Here is a 24359-nt window from a genome sequence, read left to right on the forward strand (position 1 = left end):
AAGGACAATTTGTACAACTTCTTTGCAGAGACTTGTGGCGACACCTATAAGAGAAACAGATGAAGCTCCGTCAGCACCTGCACTGTCAGGCCTGAAAGAGCCTGGGACACTTGTGCAAGCATGGCTTCTGAAGTCAAGCATTGTGTGGTCTCCTCACTGTCATTTTGTTTCAGTCTCCACATGTCACGGCTCTGCATTTCGCCTTATGCTATCGAATCAGTGGGAACCTGAACCTCCAGGGTCAATAGTAAAACTAAGGCAACAAGAAAGTAGAGCAGTTGGCGGGGACCGGGTATGCAGGCCCGCTCCCCGTAATGTACGGAGGTAGAAGAAAGGGCTCCGGCCCTCTCGGTGTTTTGTCTTCGGGGCTTGCGGCCTCCCGTGCGCAGGTTCTATCCTCAGACACCGGAACACCTCCGTGCAGAAATGCAGCTAAGTCCGGCAGTCCCCTCTAAATCACTCAACGCTTTTTATTTTCAGGTCTACATGACGCCCCCGGAGTGATAGTTAACGTTTTCTTTGCTGCTCATTGCTGAACCAATAAAGTCTGTGAACCGTAAGGAAAAGAAAAAAAGAAAAAAAAAAGAAAAAAGAAAGAGCAGTTAGGAAAAGGGACCATGGCTCTTTCCCCTTCTCCAGCTTCTACAGGTAACCTGTCCCAGAGTTTAACTCTGCCTCAATGCTTATATTTTTTAATTTTATGGTATGAACTATTAATATAAATTTAAATATTATCATTATGAATTACTATATAATTCATGTGAATTGATATGAAAGATTTCACAATAAAAATTATAATAAATATATTTCATATAACATATGACATGATAAAATATATAATTTACAAATAATTCATAGAATTATTATCTATCATATATTATATATGATATATAATCAGATAATAATATATTATGAATTTCAACACCTGCTACCTCTTTCTCACAAACTCTATGTTAATGCTCTTTAACTTGGACCCACTGTGTCCCTCTGTGGAATCAGGAGACATATGTAATACATACATACATATGTACATAAGTACATTTGTACATACATATATGTATATATACATATATACACATGCTTTCACAGTGCTACAATTTTAATTATGTATATATGTGTATACATATATACATAATATGCATATACACATATGCACATATAAACACATATACATATGTGCTTATACACATATATATATACATTTGGTGGATAGAGCAGAGCCTCAACAGCCACACTTTATTTTTTCTCTCAGCCTTTTCATAGCTTCTTAGACAAAAGTTCTTTATAAAATTACTTCACTGATAAAATATTATTTTTAAAAAGGGAGTTATAGCAGGAAGTTGATAAGTTCAAACCAGTGTTTCAATGTATAAGCTCCTTATAAGTTCAAAGCAATTTGCTTTATCATGGGATACATCTGTGGCCTTGTCCTGAGACCTGACCTAGAATTAATGTTTTTCCTTGATCATTAATTTGTTTCTAGCCTATTTTTCTTCCTAGTGAAATTTACATGCTTATGACACAGAACACTATTTGCAGTGTTTTATTCTACGGGAGGCTTAAAATTACTAGAATCGGTTCAGAAGTTCTATAGAATCATTATCAGGAATTATGAAATCATCAGTTTGTCTAGACAGCATTATTACATGAAAGTGCACCTTCATATTGATCTGCAGAAAATCTGCCCAATAGGAGATGCTCAGGAAACATTAGGCTATGTAATAGTGGCAGGGAAAGCATATCAGTAGCAAGGAGCAATCCTGGGATGAAGTCTCTGGGCTCCGTGCCCCTCAGAGAGCTCACCCATCCCAGCCATGCAAAACGGTGGGACATCTCTCGGAAACTCACTTTCCTGCCATTTCATTTTCTACATAGCTTGGGTCAAACCTGGAATTAGGCTGAGCCTACGGAGGACGCTTACCTTTCAAAACACCACAAATGGTTCACGTGATAGGCTGGTTGCAGTATTCCCTCTTAGGCAAATTGGCTGCACTCCTCAGACATCAGATGTTGGCTCCTGACTAGATGTTATAAGTTATGAAGTGAAACAGAATTTGTCTCTCCCAAGCACAAGAGATAAGAGCTGTTGAGGGTTTCGACTGCTACACTTTGTCCATTCACTCAACAGTGTCTCAGATTTCACTAATACTTCAGTTAACTCTGAGAATGTAAGTGATGGCACAATTTTCAGGGAAGATGGGAGATAAATGTATACTCAAATTTGTTGTGCTAAAAGATAATCCAAACTCCCATGCCCCCCACATCCTGAATCAGTACACGAGAGATGGTATGCATTTTGCTGAGGGATTAGTTTGTCAGGCACGTGTACAGATAACATTTGTTTTTCTTTTACACGAGATCTCTTTCCAGATTCAGCTTTGAATTTCTGTGGAAATTAGTCCTTTGGGAACCATAAAGATCAAGATACCAAGTTAAAGGCCACTCGTGAAATTACTACTCCCGAAGAGCATCAAAGAATTCAATGATGCAGACCAATTTTATGCAAATGGAGGGCATTTCTCTACCCAGCTCCCATGCCATAACTTTCTAGCTTCTCCTTCTGATATGACTTTAAATTACATGACCTCAAGGAGTCCTGTAGAGCTTCCTTCCAGACAACAGAAAACAAACCCGTAGACACACATTGTGCTTAAGAAATTGTTCTGTGCTCTAAAATTATGGCATTTACTGGGTCAGTCTTTCTATTACTTCAATATTTTCCCAAAAAAGAAGAAATACTGGCTTCAGACAGCTTCTGCTTCAGCACTTGTCACAAACTTCCCCAAAGGTAAAGAGAAGGGAATCAAATCATATTATATGCTGGAGGTGCAGGACAAGTAAACACAGCAAAGATGCATATCAAATCTCACACGGGTTCATATCCTTATATATTTCCCATTAATATGCTTCCCATCAATCAAGATATCAAAGTTGGCAACTTCTCCCCGTAGCTACAACAGAGAAGTTAATGCCATATCTGTGCCACTGGGCTAAACAGGGAACTCCAACTTCTAATACAATGTATCTGAAACTGGATTCACATTTGAATCCAGTGGTCACTGGTCCTGGAGGTGAGGCTCAAGTGGAACCTTGATCCTCCCCAGTATCTGAGATTCCCATCAGAATCACCTTGAAGAACTTCTCTTCAAACCCACACCAGAAACTCTTGATGATAGAAGCAGGGCCTTTATACCAAAGGTCATTAAAATGTTAAATTGTAATATTATGGGCCTCAGTATATTTATACACACATTTGGCATCAACTGTGGATTAGAAGTCTTTCTCCTTTATGAAATCCAAACTAGGCATTACTAGGTTTTATCTTTTTGAAAATCTGATTTCATTTTACCCAGATGTGCCTCACTATTAAGTCTCATCTCAGATAATCCTTAGATTCACATATTCGGAGACTCCTCATCTTAGGTACCCAATGCAGCAAATCAAAAAATAGACAGCATAATTTAATTCAAATAAAGTAATACTGCATGCTGTATTTGATAAAAAACAGAATCAATAATATATTCTTTTGTACACATTCATATGTACATGTCTGTATTTAATAAGAGGTTAGTTTACTTTCAGAAATATTTTTACAGAATGAAAGTTACTAAAATTCCAAAATCTGCACAGAAGGGACCAGAGACAACCTAAAATTCTAGTAAAACAATAGCTGAATAGACATGCTGACATAGAAGGACCCTCAAAAGACCCCACCAGGAGACAAAGAACTACAAGCAACTAAGGAATGCGAGGAGCGGGAGAAAGACTTCTCCATGGAAGAGCACACTAATAAGTTATCTGATATCCAATGATCAACCAAAATACGTGTCTGTGTGTGTGTGTGTGTGTGTGTGTGTGTGTGTGTGTGTGTGTGTAAGATTAAACAGACTGAGCAGGTTGCATTTACATAATTATGCATATATATGAAATAATAAACAAGAAGAAGCTATCAATTTGAGAATCAACAATGGGAGAGGTTGGAGAGAAGAAATAAAGAAGAGAAAATGTAAGGTTCTAGTTCATGATTGAAAAATTCCTTCTTATTTGGGAAGATTAAACATCTTCTTATTTCAAGCCTCTAATTGGATGAGGTTCAATCTCATTATACAGAACAATCTTCTTGGGAAAAATATATACATATTTACTTTGTAGACCAGGCTGGGCTCAAACTCACAGCAGTCTGCTTGCCTCTGCTTCCAAAGAGCTGGGGCTAAAGGTGTGTGTCTCCATGCAATTATATCTCAACCTTGTACTAAAAGAACCTCTTATACAAAAGGAACATACAGAAAAATTGAGCCATCAGAATATCATTGATTGGTTATCTGTTTTAATCTGGCAACCCAAAATGTGGAGGACTCTATGCATAACCAATGAATTCTAGGCAAAAGTCACAGTTGAGCTTCCAGCAAATGTCCACAGCAGTTATCACCTGTGGTATTTACATGTTCCCAGTTAGTCTCTGACCTTTGAGTACTTGGTCACCAGTTGTTCACACTTCAGGGGAGGCTTAGGAGGTGTGGCCTTGCTGGAGGGAGTGTGTCACTGGGTGCAGGCTTTAGGGTCTCAAAACCCATGTTCCATTTCTAGTGTTTTCTCTCTGCTTCCTATTTACAGTTCAAGGTGTGAGCTGTCAGCTCTGCTCCAGGCACCATGTCTTTGATCCACCATCATGGACCCTGATTCTCTGGGCCTGTAAGCTCTAAATAAGTCCCTCCATTTACAAGGTGCTTTAGTCATAGCGTTTTAATCACAGCAGTAGGAAAGTGACAATACATTATTCATGTGAGGAGGTTTTCTGAATGCCCCAGAGTCGGTCTGTATCTGCTCCAACCCTGGGCACTGCCTCTTAGGGAGCCGAATGTGAGGAGTCTGACTGTGCTACCTGGGTGGGTGCTGGGCTGTAGAGAAGCACGAAGGCTCTGGGGGTGGGAACACACAGTCTGAGATGTGGGAATGCCAGAGATGATTTGGGGATCCCCAGGCCTGCGATGGGACTAGGACCATGGGATTCTCAGATTTTTGGACATCCAGGCACTGCTGGGAGTTGCAGAAGAGCAGAGAACAGAGTTGGGGGCCTTTGAACTGGGGACAGCATCTAGCCCAGGGGCAGAGGAAGGGGAGATCTAGCTTGTTCCATGGGTGATTGTCCTTAGCGTGGTGGAGGCAGACTTGGTGGTGGTTGTGGCTGGGAGCACAGAGGGACTTTCTATGGGAGAATTAAGCTGCGGCTCTGTAGTCAAAGGCCTTCTCCGTGACTCCTCACAGCGAATCTTGATGAGAGAGACAGTCCATGGTTCTAAATAGTTTAGTGGTTGTTCTTGGTGGGAAAGGGATGCATAATGCATCCTACCCACTTCTCAGGGTAGACCCCATGAAGGGAGGAATGTATGGGAAAAGAAGTTTACTGGCTAAGCCCTCCAGATCTCTAGGTACATGGAGACCTCTGTTGCATGACCCTAGGACACATTTCTTTATGTGAAGAGTGTGGCACTTGTTCCACTCCAGGAGTCTGACAGGGAGCAGGGAGTCACCTAAGTCACAGATGTGTACCCACTGAGTCTCCAGGTCTCAACCTGCTCTACCTTATAAAACATCCCATGCCCGAGGTATTTGGACCCTAGGTACCCATGTCTTCAAATAACAGACACCACAGAGAACAGAAAAAGAGTCTCCTGAGTGAAGTTCACAGATAGAATACTGAAAGAACGATGGCTAATGATTTGGGGTACTGGCAGACATAAATAGCAAAACTACTATGTTTTGGTGAATGTTCCTCCCCCGTGTGATTTGTTGTCATTATGAGAATTGAATTATTTTATCCTGTGAGGCTCAATAAAGCTTTCTTATAATTTTAACTAAAATCTATGTTTTATGTTTATGGGAGTATAAAGATTCCTGAACACTTGGCCAATTCTTCTTTGAAGGGGTTTATATAACATTAATTTTTACAATATACCGATTTCTAGCTACTCTTCAAACATTTGGAACCTAATTCAGTAAGCTGAGTGCGCCACTGTAGTCTCATGAATTAAGACACTGAGGGAGCATTGTCACAAACCGCCCTCAGAGAAAAGCGCAAAAGTTGGCTTATTACGCATTCATCCCAAACAAAGAGTAGTCGCTGTGAAAGTGTTTTCTCAAAAGTATCCTGAAATATTTCTTCTTATAACAAGGATGGCTCTTGGCAAGAAAGTCACATTCCTGAGGCACACACAGACAGAACTCCTCTACCAGACATCAACATAAATATACATTGCAGTCCTTGCACTTCCATTGTCCCAGTGTATTTTTCCTAAGCAACAGGAATCCTGTGCAGGCAGACCTAGATCACATTACTCAGTTCTCCTTGAATTATGTACTCCTAACAGGTATCTATACTGTAGGAAGTACCCAGAGCCCCTTGCTCCTGTGTCTATCCCTTTTGTTGTTCATTTGGTTGCTGGCTGTTTTTAAGTAAGACTGTAAGAATTGAATGCCCGAAAGACACAGAAGAATAGAGGGGAGATCCTTTCCTGAGAGTAGAATGGAAGAATTCTGTTAGCAATTTTTGGGAAAGAAGAGGGCTTCTGCTGAATAATGCATATCTCTTGTGGAACTCTCCAATCAAGTAAGTCTTCCCTTCCATGATGGAATAAGTGGATAGGCAATGTGTACATTATCCATAGGGACCCTTCTATGTGAAGGAAAACATTAGGAGTGTAGGGTAAATATTCCTCAGTGTAAACTGATATATGTTTAAAATGACTAGGCATGGCCCTAATAAATGGCCAGCTGTTCTAGGCCTAATTCTTTCAAATACAACTGGCTTTATATAAATGACATTGTTCTGTATTCCTAGATCATTTAGTCACAAGACTGTAGACAGACTCTTTCTGTCATTTTAAGACACTAACCCAGGCTGGCCTCCAAAGTGTGTTCCGTTAGTTCTGTCTTCAGTGCTGATATTGTGTGCTCACAGATTGGCACTACCACCAGCTGCACACACACAGATTCCCTCCATTGGCATCCTTGAATTTCAGTAGACTTGGAATACCTTCCCAAGGCCATTTTTTATTATATTTTTATGCTTGAGAATTTTATGCAAACAAAATGGTTGACAGTGTGGACTTCCTTTCCTTCATCACAATGAGCAGACTTAGAGAATGCTGCCTAATTCTACTCAAGTTCCACTAACTAATGTGATTTCTCAAGTGCTAGCCTGAAGAGTGAAGTGTTTTTCTCTCAGTGAAATGCAAGAGGCAGACAGCTGTGTGCAAGGATTTCTAATGTGAAGGGGAGCCTGTGAAGCACAGTTGCCATAGAAACCTGCTGCCCTGCTGGCTCCTTCAGTTACAATATTGTAACAGAAATTTCCAAGGCTTAGTTCAAAGAGCAAATACCCGCCCACACCCAGGTATTTTAGACTCAGATGAGGGTATGAGAGCCCTGCAGTGGGAGCTGAGTATCCCTGAGGAATAGAGAAATAGAGAGACCCCAGACCCAAGTTCCATAATTTCTGTTTCCTGCCTTGATGCTGGAATATTTCCTAAGGGAGAGAAGTACGGAAACTTCACAGCCAAGGAGAACATGTTACCCTGTTCCAAGGTGTCCTGAAACTATTTTCCATGTACAAGTAGGGTGGCTATGGGAGAATAAGACAAGGAAAGGCTCATTTTGAATGCTCACAGAATGGTCTAGACCATCAGTTAATAAGAAACAAACACATAGCCCTGTTCTTATGAATCCAGACTATTCCTTACTCCTTCTCAGATTACTTGTTAGACCTTGAAAGCTGAAGTAGATAGGAAAGACCTAGGGGAGATGCTCCCTGTACCTGTTATATTGTGATACAATTTTATGAAAATATCTCTTATATTCTAAGAGACTGCAGCTTTTGCTGGAACTCACAGCCAAGTTAATAATCCAGCTTGAGGTCCCTTAGTGTGATATCCCGCTGTACTCTGCCTGTTTGTTTAACCTGCCTTTAAGACAACAATGCAACAACCAACCCTGCTTCCCTTGGATTTTCCGTGTAATCAGCGTTTACGACCTAACTGCATGCAAAGTTGTAATCTTAAACTATATGCCCCTGATCCAGAGCACAGTGTGTGTGTGTGTGTGTGTGTGTGTGTGTGTGTGTGTGTGTGTGTGATATGTTTATCATTTGTTGAAAACAGAAAGCAGGTCGAAAGTATCCTTATATAACAAACATGCAACCATAAAAGTTGGAAGCGACGTGGCTATTCTACGAAAACAGTGTGTTTGTCTTGCTGAGTGCTTTGGGGTCAGTTAGAGTAAATAATTTAATCCCCCCCCCCTTGTAAAACTCTGTTAAAGATTTCTGTAAACTATCTGTCATTCCTTCCTCATGTGATGTTTTCGGTGCTGTTCAGGAATTACAGAGCAAAGTCCTTTGTTAGAACACAACCTGTGAGAGATAAGAAATACGGATGCATATGACACACACCATAGCCAGGCCATAGACAAACCAGATACCACAAATGACAGACAAAAGGAAGACACGGAAACAGACTGTGGAATTCAAATTGACTCCCAAATCGTACCCGGGGGAGTGCCGAATGCTCTTTCTGGATGAGACACTAGTACATTTTGGTGCCTCTGAGGCTATCTTTAATGTTTTTTTTTTTTTTTTTGGTTCTTTTTTTTGGAGCTGGGGACCGAACCCAGGGCCTTGCGCTTCCTAGGTAAGCGCTCTACCACTGAGCTAAATCCCCAGCCCCTAATGTTTTTAACTAACATACTTTTCATCAGGACTTGGCTGTTTTGTAACCAAATGGAAGATTTTCATGTTTTGGTAAGTGTGAAAATAATCAAGACTAAGACATAAAACACTTAAAATATGTATTGTGTCAAACAAAGCCAGGAGAACACCAAAAATATTTCCAAGCAGCATTTGCCCAGGGTAAAGGAAGTATGGCAGTTTTATTCAGAGATGTGTGTGTGTGTGTGTGTGTGTGTGTGTGTGTGTGTGTGTGTGTGTGTACACAACTGCATCTGCATCTGCATCTACACCTACATCTACATCTACATATATGCATGTGAATGAATAGTCCATTCCCATACGTGCTCAGTTAAGGATTGCATGCTTTAGCCTAGGCAAACAAGCCAACAATTTTAAAAGAAATGATAGTAGATGCATTTTGTTACATACCGAGCTCAAAACAGCACATATATAAAATATTAAAGTGATGGATAGAAATACTTCTGGGTGTGCTCAACTTGCACCACAGAATTTTAATGAGAAATAAATGAAAATGTACTTTGAAGGTACATTAAGACAGGAGCCTACCTACCCACAATGCTTAGTCACTAACAGTTTCAGTGCTGTTCACCATTGGCCAGTAACTACCATGATGCCTGACAGTATTTAAGAGTTCAATGGCCAGATCATTCAGTAGACATGAAATTATCATTGTAAAAACACTAGAGAAGTGTTTGGAAGTGCTTATCCAACTGTTTTCACCCCCAATTAGCAGCATATAAAAGTTTCAGGATTCATGACTGTGCCAGTGTTTCAAACTACTGGCTATTCTCTCAGAATCTAATATTTAATTGATATCATGTCTTAAGGTTTTTTCCTTAATGATTAACTTTGTATGAGATGTAAAGTATACTGTCTTTTGTTTTAAATTTAGAATCAGCACTTGCTCTTTTTTTCTGTGACTTTCTTTTTTTATTATTATTTTCTTTTACATTTTTTTATTTACATTTTTTATTTACATTTCAAATGTTATCCCTTTTCCCAGTTTCCCCTCCAGAAACACTATCCCATTCCCCCTCCCCCTACTTCTATAAGGGTGTTCCCCCACAACCATCCATCCCTTCCCGCCTCCCCTCCTTGACATTCCCCTACACTAGGGGGTCCAACCTTGGCAGGACCAAGGGCTTCTTCCATTGATGCCCAACAAGGCCATCCTCTGCTACATATGCAGTTGGAGCCATGGGTCTGTCCATGTGTACTCTTTGGTTGGTGGTTTAGTCCCTGGGAGCTCTGATTGGTTGGTATTGTTGTTCTAATGGACTTGCAAGCCCCTTCAGCTTCTTCAATCCTTTCTCTAACTCCTCCAGTGGGTATCTGGTTCTCAGTTCAATGGTTGGCTGCTAGCATTCACCTCTGCATTTGTCATGCTCTGGCTGAGCCTCTCAGGAGACAGCTATATCAGGCTTCTGTCAGTTTGCACTTCTTGGCATCAGCAATATTGTCTGGGTTTGGTGGCTATGTATGGGATGGATCCCTAGGTGGGGCAGTCTCTGGATGGCCATTCCTTTGGTCTCTGCTCTAAACTTTGTCTTCAAATTTCCTCCTGTAAGTATTTTTATTCCTCCTTCTAAGAAGGACTGAAGCATCTACATTTTGGTCATCCTTCTTCTTGAGCTTCCTGTGGCCTAAGGATTGTATGTTGGGTAATCCAAGCTCTTGGGCTAATATCCACTTATGAGTGACTTCATACCATAAGTGTTCTTTTGTGATTAGATTACCTCACTTAGGACAATATTTTCTAGTTCCATCCATTTGCCTAAGAATTTCATGAAGTCATTGTTTTTGATAGCTGAGTAGTACTCCACTGTGCAAATGTGCCGTATTTTCTGTATCCATTCCTCTGTTGAAGGACATCTGGGTTCTTTCCAGCTTCTGGCTACTATAAATAAGGCTGCTATGAGCATAGTGGAGCATATGTCCTTGTAATATGTTGGAGCATCTTTTGGGTGTATGCACAGGAGAGGTATAACTGGGACTTCAGGTAGTGCAATGTCCAATTTTCTGAGGAACCTCCAAACTGATTTCCAGAATGGTTGTACCAGTCTGCAATCCCACCAAAAATGGAGGAGTGTTCCTCTTTCTCCACATCCTCACCAGCATCTGCTGTCACCGGAGTTTTTTATCTTGGCTGTTCTGACTGGTGTGAGGTAGAATCTCCGGGTTGTTTTGATTTTCATTTCCCTGATGACTAAGGATGTTGAACATTTCTTTACGTGCTTCAAGGCAATCTCATATTCCTCAGAATTCGTTGTTTAGCTCTGTAGCCCGTTTTTAATAGGGTTATTTGATTCTCTGGAGCCTAACTTCTAGCGTTCTTTCTGCATATTGGATATTAGCCCTCTTTTGGATGTAAGATTGGTAAAGATCTTTTCCCAATTTGTTGGTTGTTTGTCCTAATGACAGTGTCCTTTGCATTACAGAAGCTTTGCAATTTTATGAGGTTCCATTTGTTGATTCTTGATCTTAGAGCAAAAGCCATTAGTGTTCTGTTCAGGAACTTTTCCCCAGTGCCCATGTGTTTGAGGCTCTTCCCCACTTTTTCTTCTATTAGTTTGAGTGTATCTGCTTTGATGTGGAGATCCTTGATCCACTTGGACTTAAGCTTTGTACAGGGTGATAAGAATGGATCGATCTGCATTCTTCTACATACTGACCTCCAGTTGAACCAGCATCATTTGCTGAAAATGCTATCTTTCTTCCATTGGATGGTTTTAGCTCCTTTGTCAAAAATCAAGTGACCATAGGTATGTGGGTTCATTTCTGGGTCTTAATTCTATTCCATTGATCTACCTGCCTGTCTCTGTACCAATACCATACAGTTTTAATCACTATTGCTCTGTAATACTGCTTGAAGTTGGAGATCGTGATTCCCCCAGAAGTTCTTTTATTATTGAGAATAGTTTTCGGTATCCTGGTTTGTTTTTTTTTTTTTTTTTTGTTATTTCAAATGAATTTGCAAATTGGTCTTTCCATCTCTATAAAGAATTGAGTAGGAATTTTGATGGGGATTGCATTGAATCTGTAGATTGCTTTTGGCAAAATGGCCATCTTTACTATATTAATCCTGCCAATGATTAATTAATCCTCCCATGAGCATGGGAGATCTTTCCATCTTCTGAGATCTTCCTCAATTTCTTTCTTCAGAGACTTGAAGTTCTTGTCATACAGATCTTTCAATTGCTACCTTAGAGTCACACCAAGATATTTTATATTATTTGTGATTATTGTGAAAGGTGTCATTTCCCTAATTTCTTTCCCAGCCTGTTTATCATTTGAGTAGAGGAAGGCTACTGATTTGTTGAGTTAATTTTATACCCAGACACTTTGCTAAAGTTGTTTATCAAGTTTAGGAGTTCTCTGGTGGAATTTTTGGGATCACTTAAGTGTACTATCTTTTTTTTTTTTTCCGGAGCTGGGGACCGAACCCAGGGCCTTGCGCTTCCTAGGCAAGCTCTCTACCACTGAGCTAAATCCCCAACCCCAGGAAGGCTACTGATTTGTTGAGTTAATTTTATACCCAGACACTTTGCTAAAGTTGTTTATCAAGTTTAGTTCTCTGGTGGAATTTTTGGGATCACTTAAGTATACTATCTTATCATCTGCAAATAGTGACATTTTGAATTCTTCCTTTCCAATCTGTATCCCTTTGATCTCCTTTTGTTGTCTGATTGCTCTGGACTCTAGGACTTTGAGTACTATATTGAATAAGCAGAGAGAGAGTGGGCAACCTTGTCTAGTCCCTGATTTTAGTGGGATTGCTTCAAGTTTCTCCCCATTTAATTTAATGTTAACTACTAGTTTGCTGTATTTTCTGTTTTTACTATGTATAGGTATGGGCCTTGAATTCCTGTTTTTTTCCATGACTTTTATCATGAAGGGGTATTGAATTTTTCAAATGCTTTCTCAGCATCTAATGAGATAATCATGTGGTTTTTTCTTTGAGTTTGTTTATATAATGGATCACGTTGATGGTTTTCCGTATATTAAACCATCCCTGCATGCCTGGGATGAAGCCTACTTGATCATGATGGATGATCATTTTGATGTGTTCTTGGATTAAGTTTGTGAAAATTTTATTGGGTATGTTTGTGTTGATAGTCATAAGGGAAATTGGTCTGAAGTTCTCTTTCTCTGTTGGGTCTTTGTGTGGTTTAGTTATAAGCGTAATTGTGGCTACAGAGAAGGAATTCGGTAGTGTTCCTTCTGTTTCTATTTTGTGGAATAGTTTGTACAGTATTGGTAATGAGGTCTTCTATGAAGGTCTGATAGAATTTTTCACTAAACCCATCTGGTCCTGTGCTCTTTTTTTCTGTGGGGGGAATTTTAATGATTGCTTCTATTTCTTTAGGAGTTATGGGACTGCTTAGATGGTTTATCTGGTCCTGACTTAATTTTGGTGCCTGGTATCTGTATAGAAAATCAATCATTTCACCTAGATTTTCCAGTTTTGTTGAATATAGACTTTTGTAGGAGGATCTGATGATTTTTTTTTAATTTCCTCCGTTTCTGTTGTCATGTCTCCCTTTTCATTTCTGTTTTTTTTGTTGTTGTTTTTTGTTGTTGTTTCGTTTTGTTTTTGTTAATTTTGATCCTTTCTCTTTGCCCTCTGATTAGTCTGGCTAAGGGTTTATCTATCTTGTTGATTTTCTCAAAGATTCAGCTTTTGGTTCTGTTGATTCTTTCTATGGTCCTTTTTGTTTCTACTTGGTTGATTTCAGCTCTGAGTTTGATTATTTCCTGTCTTCTACTCCTCCTGGGTGTATTTGCTTCTTTTTGTTCTAGAGCTTTTAGGTGTGCTGTCAAGCTGCTGATATATGCTCTCTCCAGATTCTTTTTGGAGGGAGTCAGAGCTATGAGTTTTCCTCTTAGCACTGCTTTCATTGTGTCCCATAAGTTTGGGTATGTTGTGCTTTCATTTTCATTAAATTCTAAGAAGTCTTTAATTTCTTTATTTCTTCCTTGACTAAGTTATCATTGAGTAGAGCATTGTTCAACTTCCAAGTGTATGTGGACTTTTAGTTGTTTTTGTTGTTATTGAAGACCATATGCTCTCTTTTCTACTCTAGGGTTAAGTAAGACAAAAACTTCATTTTTTAAAATGTTTTTTCAAAGCCACTTGGCAGAAATTTAAATTCCCACAGGGCCAGCAGTTCTTGAAATCAAAATATGTGCTCAAGGTTGCATGTTGTTCTCAAAAGCTGCACTTTGTTTATCAGATGTACTGTTTTGAGTTAGCCAACTGTGTAGGAGTGTAAGGCCCATCTTTGCATTAGAAATAAAGGCCCAGGAGGACCCTGCTGAGTGTGCTTACAAGCTGGATTTGATGCATCTAATCTGCTTCTGCAGAAGTAAAACTACTGCCATACCAAATACTTTGGAATGTGTGGCCATTTTCTTGAGACGTTTTTCTAACACTAATGTTGAGGATCTTTTCATCAACTTGACTTCAATCTACCATCATTACTTATATATTTAATTATTTCCATTCTATTTTCCCTTCATACATAAATACATTTCACTTTGGTCAAATCCATCTTTCGTTTCCTCCTCTTCTATCTCTTCCCAGGTCTCTCTTATCAGATCCTTCTCCAAATTTCACACACACACACACACACACACACACACACACACACACACACACACACACACACACATATATGGGATCTAATTAGTGTTACACACATGTGGCTATAGGGCTGTCCACTGTAGCATGGGGAAACTGCCAGGGGCACCACCCATGAAGAAAACAGACTTTCTCTCCCTCTGTGGTTGTCAGCTAGCTGCCTATAGCTTGCCAAGTAGGAGTGAGGCTTTGGGGACACCCTCTCTTCCATGTTGTAACATTGACTAGCTTGACCTTGAGCAGTTTTTTTTATTTATTATTGCCATTGTCGTTGTTGCTGTTGTTTTTAGGACAGGGTTTCTCTGTGTAACCCTTGCTGTCCTGGGATTCATTCTGTAGGCAAGGCTGGCCTTGAACTCACAGAGGTCCTCCTGCCTCTGCCTCTCTAGTGCTGAGATTAAAGGCATATGCCACCCCTTCCTGGCTAGGTAATTAATTCTTAACTATTTAGTGAAATGTCTTGTTTTTTCATATTTAGTTTTGTGACTATTTATATTCTAATTATTAGTCCTCTTAGATACTATAGCTTTGAAATAGTTTCTCACAGACACCTGTCTTTATATCATCTCAGTAAAGTTTTGAAATAGCTCATTTAGTCTTAGTTTATAAAAAAGTATCATTTAGTGATTTCTCACTTGGAAATTGTGGTTTTAGTGTCAAAACAAAAGAGCAAAATGGTAGTCTTGCCTATTTTCTGTTAAAAATTTTTATATCTCAAAGTCTCCACTTAGATGTATAGCCGATTCAGAGTTACCCTTTGAATGGGGTCCAATAGATACATCTCGGTTTATATTAGTACACATGTGACTGAGCACTATATCTCGAGAAGACTGTCTTTTCCTCCTAAAGTATCTTTGGATATTTTAACAACAACAACAAAAGAATCCCTGCAATTCCTATAAAACTCTGTATAAAACTATAAAACTTTGCATAAAAAATTATACAAAGAAAATGGCACACAGATTCTCACATGTAGTGAAAACTCAAAGGGCATAGATTTTTGAAAACATGGCAGAAATAAGCAACAACTGATTTCAAAATGTCTGATAAACCTATAATAATCAAGAAAGTGTTCTGTGGACATCAAGCTGAGAAGCTAAATCAAATTAACTAAATAAGAAATATATCCATATCTACATTAATGATTTCTTTTTAAGTTCGAAAGGTTCCCAAGAAATACTGCTCAGTCAGTTGACTATTCTGAATGCTTGCACAAGTGATTGTTATGGTTACTTGCTTGTAAGTATCAGCTTCTTTTGTCTATTCAAATACTACTTCCTTAATTATGTCATATTTGTTCAGATTTGTATATTTATTCTGATTTAAGCACTGGGGAAAAGCATAAAGAACAGGAAAGACAGAGTCACTAACCTGTCATTAAAGATTGGGAAACTGGGACCAAGAAGACAAATGAATTGAAAAAGCCATTTGGTAGTCATTTCCAATTAAGAGAATATTTAGGGTAGGTAGAATCAGAATCAAGGGTCAGGGATCATTACACAGACTTTTCACTGAAAGCCTTTTCTGGACGTGGCTTTCGACTTGAGTCCTAAATGATAAGAAACCACGCACAGACAGGCCATGTCTTTCCTGGTGTGCTTGTACTGTGTGTGCTCCAGTTACCCCAGGAGCAGGGGACAAGCCCAGAAGTTGGAGCCTGGCAGACACCAAGCAGGCTGGTAGGGGGTGAGGGGAAAGGGCAGATGCAGCACACAGCCTGGGCCACCTCTGACACCAAGATTGTTGTAGGCTGAGGGTGAAGAAGGATCCCAGCAAGGGAGTGACATGACCTGTAGGGGATGGCTGGTCTCTGTGTAGAGAATGGACTGCAGAGAGGCAGGACTAGCTAGTGTAGGGGGGTGGGGGTGGGGTGGGGGTAGTACAGCCATCAGCAGCCTGTTGCAGAAGGCCAGGGGAGGGGCTAGGATGTATGGAAGCCATGATGCAGCAGTGTGCAGAGGGAGAGGGTTCCCCGGACAGGGCTTTGTGTGCCGGGACCTTCAGTGACTGTGTCTGGGCCTGAGGGTGAGACAGTTCAAGGCATCCCCCAACTGAACCCCTTATTCAGCCACGCTGCCGCTTTCCATCAGATGCTCCAGACTATCAGCAGACAGTGGTTGTAGGGTTAACTAGTGACTTGGGGCGGGGGAGGGGGAGGCATCGTGGGCGGTGCGCGCTCCAGGGACGCGTGCGCGCGCCCAGCATTCCGCGCGAGCCACAGGGAGGCAGAAGGACCGCGGAGCCAACAGCACGGCAGTGCCGAGCCTGCAGGCGCCAGCGGAGCCCGCGTGGAGGGAGCCGCCGATTGATCCTGCAAGATGAACACCCTGCTGTCCCGGGCCAACTCGCTGTTCGCCTTCACGCTGAGCGTCATGGCGGCGCTCACCTTGGGCTGCATCCTCACCACCGCCTTCAAAGACAGGAGCGCGCCCGTGCGCCTGCACGTCTCCAGGATCCTGCTCAAAAAAGTGGAAGACTTCACTGGACCCAGAAAGAAGAGCGACCTGGGCTTCATCACATTCCACATCTCTGCGGATCTGGAGAAGACTTTCGACTGGAACGTCAAGCAGCTCTTCCTTTATCTGTCGGCAGAATATTCCACCAAAAGCAACGCTGTGAACCAGGTGGTCCTCTGGGACAAGATCCTTCTGCGAGGCGAGAACCCCAAGCTGAACCTGAAAGACGTCAAAAGCAAGTATTTTTTCTTTGACGATGGACACGGTCTCAAGGGAAACAGGAATGTCACTCTGACTCTCTCCTGGCAAGTTATACCGATTGCTGGGATCCTGCCTCTTGTGACTGGATCTGGACGCGTGTCTGTCCCTTTTCCAGATTCCTATGAAATAGCCACGACTTTTTGAAGAACTCTCTCTCTTTGCCTCGGAAATGGGACATGTGTGTACCTAAGGAATTGTTTTTCTTTCTTCTTTTCCCTCAAGTCTTGCTGGCTTCTCTTTTTTTATTTTAAAACCTGCTGGTTTTGTTCTGGGACTGGCTGAACTCATACTCATGCTTCCATGTACCTAACATGGAGACTTCATTCATTGATCTTAGTGTGACATTGGTTATTACTCTTCCTTTGTGTAAGAATTAGCATCAAATTGTATAATTGGAGGGAAAGGCTAATAGAGTTCTGGAACATCATTCTACAAACAAAACAACAAAAGAAGTTCTCCGGAGTAGGATATTGTTAGACAGTTGGATAATGAGGCCTGAGAATAATACAGTTTTATCATATTCATTATGTGGTTCCATGTGATCTATAAAATTTGTTCGGGGAGAAATTAAAAAACAGATGTATTGGTATTGTTATAATAGCTGTATTTTATTCCAGACATTCCTTGTCGGTTCACACTTAATGCCATTTTCTTATATGTTCTAGGGTGTGTTTGATTACTAGAAAAATTGTGATTCGTTTCTTAAAAGTCTGACATGCAAAATAGTTAAACATGAGTCAGAATGAGAATTTACCCCCATTTCAGAAATCTTACTGCTTGCCTTTCTTGCCAGTAAATATGACCATTTAAATAGTGAATGCCTCTTGAGACTGCAAATGATGACAAGTCACTTCAAGTCTCTTAAGTAAATCAAATGTGTGCTTTATAGTAGTTTCTCTACAAAGATTGCTGTGCAGTGTATCTTTGTTAAATGTTACTGGAGTTGGAAAAAATGTTTGCATGCTTACCCTGAGATGCGTATGTTCTAATATGTTTAATGCCGTTAAATAAATGCTAACTGCTTAAAATTCTTGTAGGGGCATTATTTAATCATTACTGGGATATTGATGAATAACATTTGTGGTATGATTTTTCACTTATAATCATTTGTAGATGTTTTTCTCTATAACCTAAAAAGTAAACACCGCATGCATTAGCTCTGTTCAAATAAAAAGGCAGAAATTCAGGAGTTTTGTTACATTAAGCAAACAAGAGAATTTTAACTTGAAATACAATTTGATTCTTTTTTGTAAATATTTTTTATTATATGAGATTATAATATAATTTCATTTTTCCTCTTCCTTTACCTTCCTCCAAACCCTCTCATATAATCTTGTTGTTCTTTCAAATTCATGGTGTGTCTGTGTCTCTGTGTGTGTTTCTGTGTATGTATATATTATATGTGTATGTGAATATATATATATTTCTCTCAGTCTCAGTGGTCCTTGGTTGTCTGCAGCTATTCGTCTAGGGTCGAGGCCTTATGAACTCCCACCACTACCACCACCAGCATCCACAAATGGATGTTATCGGTTAGGACTGGGCCCCACAAGTCTGCTTTTTCATCAGCTGCTATTAAGGTGTAAAAGAGAAACCTGAAATAAAAAATTTGCAGGTAAATGGATGAAACTAGAAAAGAGTATATTTAGTGTTTCTCTTATCTGATGTTCCGACCTCCAAATCTTTGGATGTGAGCATATAACCTGATATAACTGCAGAAACCAGGAAAGTAAAAGGAGACCATCACCAGAGTGGGGGATGGGGGAGCAATAGATGGGGGATTACCAGAATGCAAGTGATCTGAAGAGGAAGTGGAAAATGGATCTAATTAGGGAAGAGGAGGAGGATAAATAGGAGAGAAAAGGGTAAAATAACAGGATGTTTGAAAAGTTATAAGGAATCATATTGTGAACTATCTACCTAAAATACACACAATACAACCAAGTCTGTGTAGGAATATACACATAATTAAAATAAAAATTTCACATATGGGCTGGCAATAGACCTCACCATCCTGGTCCAAGAGCCATAGACTACCTAACAAAAAATCTCAAATCAGGCATGAAAATTCTTTTGAGTTATTGATCAGAATTGTCCAAAAGTACCCCCCTAAAAAAACCATTATAGGTTATTGCTGTTGCCTCTGGTTGCCCCCCCCCAAGTGGTGGAAGGTGAGTCTCTATGGCTGGAATCGGTGTGCACTTCAGACCCAGGACCCCAGAGGGCACAGTTTGGATCAAACCTGAAAGCTTCCTCCTTGGGGAAGAGCTTCATGGTACCAGAAGGCACTGTGAAAACTTCCAAAGGTGGGAAGCAAGCAATAGTCCTACTGAGATCTAACACCTATGATCACAGTGGCCAGTGTGGTACAATAATCAAGGGAGCAATGACGTCACACATACCTGGGCAGTACACAACCACTCCCAGATTGTACAAAGACATACTCAGTATGAGAGAAATCATTTCTCATACTGGAAACTTAAACATCCGCCTAGTACTCATTATTGCACAAGTCTTGGAGGAGAACCAACAACCGCTTTACTAAACGAGCATCCTAAATATTTGTTCTTATACCTACATATAAGTGTAATCCTCACCCCTTCCCTTAGATAGGATTTATATTGCTCTGATAAAATTCCATGGCCAAATTCAACTTCTGCTTCTTTTGTATCTCAGATAGTACAGTAGTCGATTTTTACTTAAAAGATTTCTTTTTTTTTTCTTTTCTTTTCTTTTTTTCGGAGCTGGAGACCGAACCCAGGGCCTTGCGCTTGCTAGGCAAGCGCTCTACCACTGAGCTAAATCCCTAACACTTAAAAGATTTCTTGTTCCCCTTCTCTGGAAATACTTTTTAACATTTATGGAAAGAAGTTTCCTACCTCGTGTGATAAGACTGATTTGATTATGCTAACAAAAGGAGTGCACTTCTTCCTCTGCATAAAATCTCCACCTAATTGATTCATAGTCTAAAGAAATTGGAATGTTTGTAAAATACCTTACTGAATAAATATACATAAAACTACACACACACACCAAAAAAAAAAAAAAACGTTTAAATGGCCTTTTCCAAGGTGAGAAAATAAACAGTGTCAAAACAGTAACTGCTATTCAATTGCTCTTAAGAGCAAACGATCCAGTTATACTACAGTGATAGCAGAAAGGGCAATTTTTCCCCCCTAAGAACAGTTTAAACTAATGTGTAACATTTCTTGTAGTCTCGTCATGTATGTAAACATAACACTCCATTCATTTAAACAGCTGTGCGTGTAGTTACTCGGTCCATGGATATGCATTTGAGAGCCAGTATTTCCCACCAGAAAAGCTTCAAAGGTGGAATGTCATGCATTCTAGTGTTAGCTCCAGAATTTCCACTTCGTTTGTGTGGGATCTCCATTTCTCTGTCTGCGAAATAGCAAGAGCTGAAATAACTACTTGCATGGTGATAATTTTTCCATCACACATATATAATATTTTTATATTTTCAGCGTATTGGAACAGAAATATACAATAGTTGTGTGAAGGCAGACAGATAGGGAGAATGCCCAAGAACATACTTCATATTGATCTGACTTTGTTTTAAAGCCAGAATCTTTAACTTCACATAATTTCTAAAGATGCTGAGCATAAAATCTGCAAATGTTAAAGCCTGAAACAACTGGCCACATTGTCATTAAGGAAGACATTCACAGCAAAGCCTTGCCAAGGCCTAGATACCACAATTCCAGCTCACTGTGCATAGTGGTGAGTGGATCTGTTTGTTTGATAGAGGCGAATGCTGTAATTTTCTTGAGTTGCAATTATCTGATAAGTATACTTTTTGGAAATTTGCTATGGAATAGAAGTATATAGATCCAAGTATACTATGGATAGAGGTTGTAGTTTCAAACCCCAGAACAGAAGAAAAAGCTTGAGGTCTGAGCATGTAGTTAAATGGTAGAGAATTTACTAGCCATATACAAGGCCCTAGGTATCCTATCTATCTATCTATCTATCTATCTATCTATCTATCTATCTATCTATCTATTTATCATCTATCCATCCATCCATCCACTCACCCAGCCACCCAGCCACCCAGCCACCCAGCCACCCTCTCCACCCCACCCCATCTATCTATCTATCTATCTATCTATCTATCTATCTATCTATCTATCTATCTGGAACTTGGGTTTGCTTTGATTGATATATCCTATTTTGGGGTTAACTCTTTAATGATTTATTTTATATCTGTGTGAGGGTGTCAGATACCTGGAACTAGAGATATAGATAGTTATGAGCTTCCTTCCTTATGGGGACTGGGACTGGAATCCAGGTCATCTGGAAGAGGAACCAGTGCTCTTAATTTCTTAGCCATCTCTTCTGTCCTACTTCCCCCTTGTTTTCAGTTTAAAAAGTGTATTCCTACATGTACATGCTGTATATTGAGTCAATTCTATCATCAAAAGTTTCAAAAAGACACAAGGATTTGGAGATGTCTGAACCCAGAACTTATTCTCAAAAAGTAATTGATACATAGCTGTTTATTATACTGGTTCACATTTTAAATGAATTCGTTTAAAAATACAGCGCTCTCATGACTTTTTCCCTCTAGCACTTCTAAGCAGAAGACAGACTACTATACAAGGAGACTTGGTAGGACTATGTTATGATTTTAGCTATAATCTGTGAATGACAATTTTGCATTAATTTCTGAAAAAATTCCTCAATTATGAGGAGATTTCTAAGTGGAATATTCACTATACACGCTTTCTTTCTTTTTTCCATTTTTATTAAATTGGGTATTTCTTATTTACATTTCAAATGTTATTCCCTTTCCCAGTTTCCAAGCCAACATCCCCCTAACCCCTCCCTCTCCCCTTCTAGATGGCTGTTCCCCTCCCCTTCTAACCCACTCTGCTATCCATACATAAAATGAGATACGACTGCAGCCATTCCTACTCAGCAAACGAGAAGCTGTCACTGCAAACTGCTGTCTTAACCACACAGAAACTCCTAGCAGCAGTAATTTACTTGGTGAATATACATCTAACAAAGGAGTCTTTTTAGCACTTTGAGATGTGTGCCAAAGAACGGGTCCTGAAGCATTCCCCTGTATTACCAAGATCACCCAAGGCAAGAAAGTAACTTTCTCTTAATAGACACATGTCACAATCCTGTCTCTCATAGCTGTCCAAGCACTGCTGAAATGGTAAGTCAGATTTCAGAGTTTATTATTAAGAATCTATTTCCTTAGAAAGTCTAAGTCACAGTCAGCAGTATTGCCTTATTAGGAATCACTCAATATATCCTTTTTTTCTCATATTTTAAAATACTTTTTCATTATAAAAATTGTAAATAAGAACATCACACACCAAAACTAGCCAGACCTGAAGTCTAGACAACTCAATGATCTTCTACAATTAGAATTGGCATTTGAAATGAAACCTCGTCTTTTTTTATTATTATTAACTTGAGTATTTCTTATTTACATTTCGAGTGTTATTCCCTTTCCCGGTTTCCAGGCCAACATCCCCCTAGCCCCTCCCCCTCCCCTTCTTTATGGGTGTTCCCCTCCCCATCCTCCCCCCATTGCCGCCCTCCCCCCAACAATCTAGTTCACTGGAGGTTCAGTCTTAGCAGGACCCAGGGCTTCCCCTTCCACTGGTGCTCTTACTAGGATATTCATTGCTTCCTATGAGGTCAGAGTCCAGGGTCAGTCCATGTATAGTCTTTAGGTAGTGGCTTAGTCCCTGGAAGCTCTGGTTGCTTGGCATTGTTGTTCATAAGGGGTCGTCTTTTAATTGCATTATATTTCAGTCTTAGGATGTTACGGCATGAGTGGGGTGAAGGGGGGCATCTACCAAAATTTTTAAGGAAGAGATAGGAACACTTCCCGAGACAGTAAGACACAGATAAAGGACAGTAGCGAGGGGTTGGGGATTTAGCTCAGTGGTAGAGCGCTTGCCTAGCAAGTGCAAGGCCCTGGGTTTGGTCCTCAGATCCTGGGGGGGTGAAGAACAGCAGTGAGCCTACTAAAAGATCTACCACTGAAAGCAGAACTGTCCCAGAGGTTTGAAAGATAAGGGTCCAAGATATGTGATCACTGTTTCTCAGTCAAAATTCACCCTAAGGACCTATGGATGTGAAGAAACAATTTCAGTATGGAGAGCAACCCTGATGCTATAGATGCCATGTAATTATGATGGCCCTGACAATTTAAAACGGAAACTGGCACTGTGTTGTGACAACAGAAAAATCCCCTCCAGGTGTCTGCACTCAGTGTGGATGTGTAGTAGTGGGAGTGCTGGACTTCTCTGCAGAGTGAGGAGACATACTCAGGGAATCCCAGACCCTAGCCAGCTCCTTCTTGCTAGAGAGCTCTTTGGAGGAATGTCTTGTTTATGAGACTCTTGAGATTTTCCTTTCCCCTAGGACTTTGGTGTTGTGCCCCAGTGTGCCTTTCAACAACTTTCCATGTAGAAGCCAGGCATTCATGGCAGGAAATGATAGGGATAGGTCTCTCTGAGACCAATTTTCTCCTCTGCGAAATGACAGTTTAAACAGTAATTAGTAACTAATTACATTATATATCCCAGTGGATGTTAAAATATGCAGTGGATTCAAAGGTACTCTGTACTAGTTTGCTTCTTGTTTCAGTGATAAAACAATGAACAAAAGCAACCTGAGGGGTTATGCCAGTCAGCTCGCTCTCTCTCTCTCTCTCTCTCTCTCTCTCTCTCTCTCTCTCTCTCTCTCTCCTTTTCTTTTTTCTCTTTCCCTCCCTCCCTCCCCCTTCTCTTTCTGCCAACTTACCATGAACAAGTGTCATCTGGGAAAAGGAAATTTCAATTTAGAAAATGAACCCAGCACGTTGGCCTTAGAGAAGATTGTGAGCCATTGTGTTGATGAATAATCAATGTGGAAGTGTCTTGTCTAGTCTATTGTGGGCCGGGACGGTTGTTCCTAAGGTGTATAGCAAAGTTAACTGAGCAGCATTCCTTCATGCCTTCTGCTTTTATTCCAGGTTCCTTGAGTTCTAGGGCTTGAGTTCATGCCCTGATTTCCCTTGGTGATTAACTGTTCCCTTCCCAAGTTACTTTTGGTCATGGCCTGTATCACAGCAATAGGAAACAAACAGAGGGAAGAAAGAGTTTATTTTACTCATCACTTTTGAGTGACTTGCCACCAAGGGTAGCTGAGAAAGGAACTGAAGCAGAGACTTTGAAAGAATGCTGTTTATTGGTTCGCATTCCTAGATACAGAGTTCTGTCATTTCAGAAAC

The 24359-nt window shown here is 40.2% G+C and overlaps 1 protein-coding gene and 1 non-coding gene across 2 annotated transcripts; both read left to right on the forward strand.

The window, feature by feature from the left end:
• Nucleotides 1-275: 275 nt before the first annotated feature.
• LOC134478793 (small nucleolar RNA SNORA57) lies at nucleotides 276-416 on the forward strand. Its single transcript, XR_015647177.1, has one exon. It is a non-coding gene; the product is annotated as a small nucleolar RNA SNORA57 (small nucleolar RNA).
• A 16204-nt stretch (nucleotides 417-16620) lies between these two features.
• Nucleotides 16621-18129, forward strand: Arxes1 (adipocyte-related X-chromosome expressed sequence 1). Its single transcript, NM_001024267.2, is given in 1 exon segment — nucleotides 16621-18129. A coding segment is annotated over 1 exon segment (543 nt). The 5' UTR covers nucleotides 16621-16702; the 3' UTR covers nucleotides 17246-18129.
• Nucleotides 18130-24359: the final 6230 nt, after the last annotated feature.

Source organism: Rattus norvegicus, chromosome X (assembly GCF_021556685.1).
Source record: "Rattus norvegicus strain SHRSP/BbbUtx chromosome X, alternate assembly SHRSP_T2T, whole genome shotgun sequence".
NCBI classification, from domain to species: domain Eukaryota; kingdom Metazoa; phylum Chordata; class Mammalia; order Rodentia; family Muridae; genus Rattus; species Rattus norvegicus.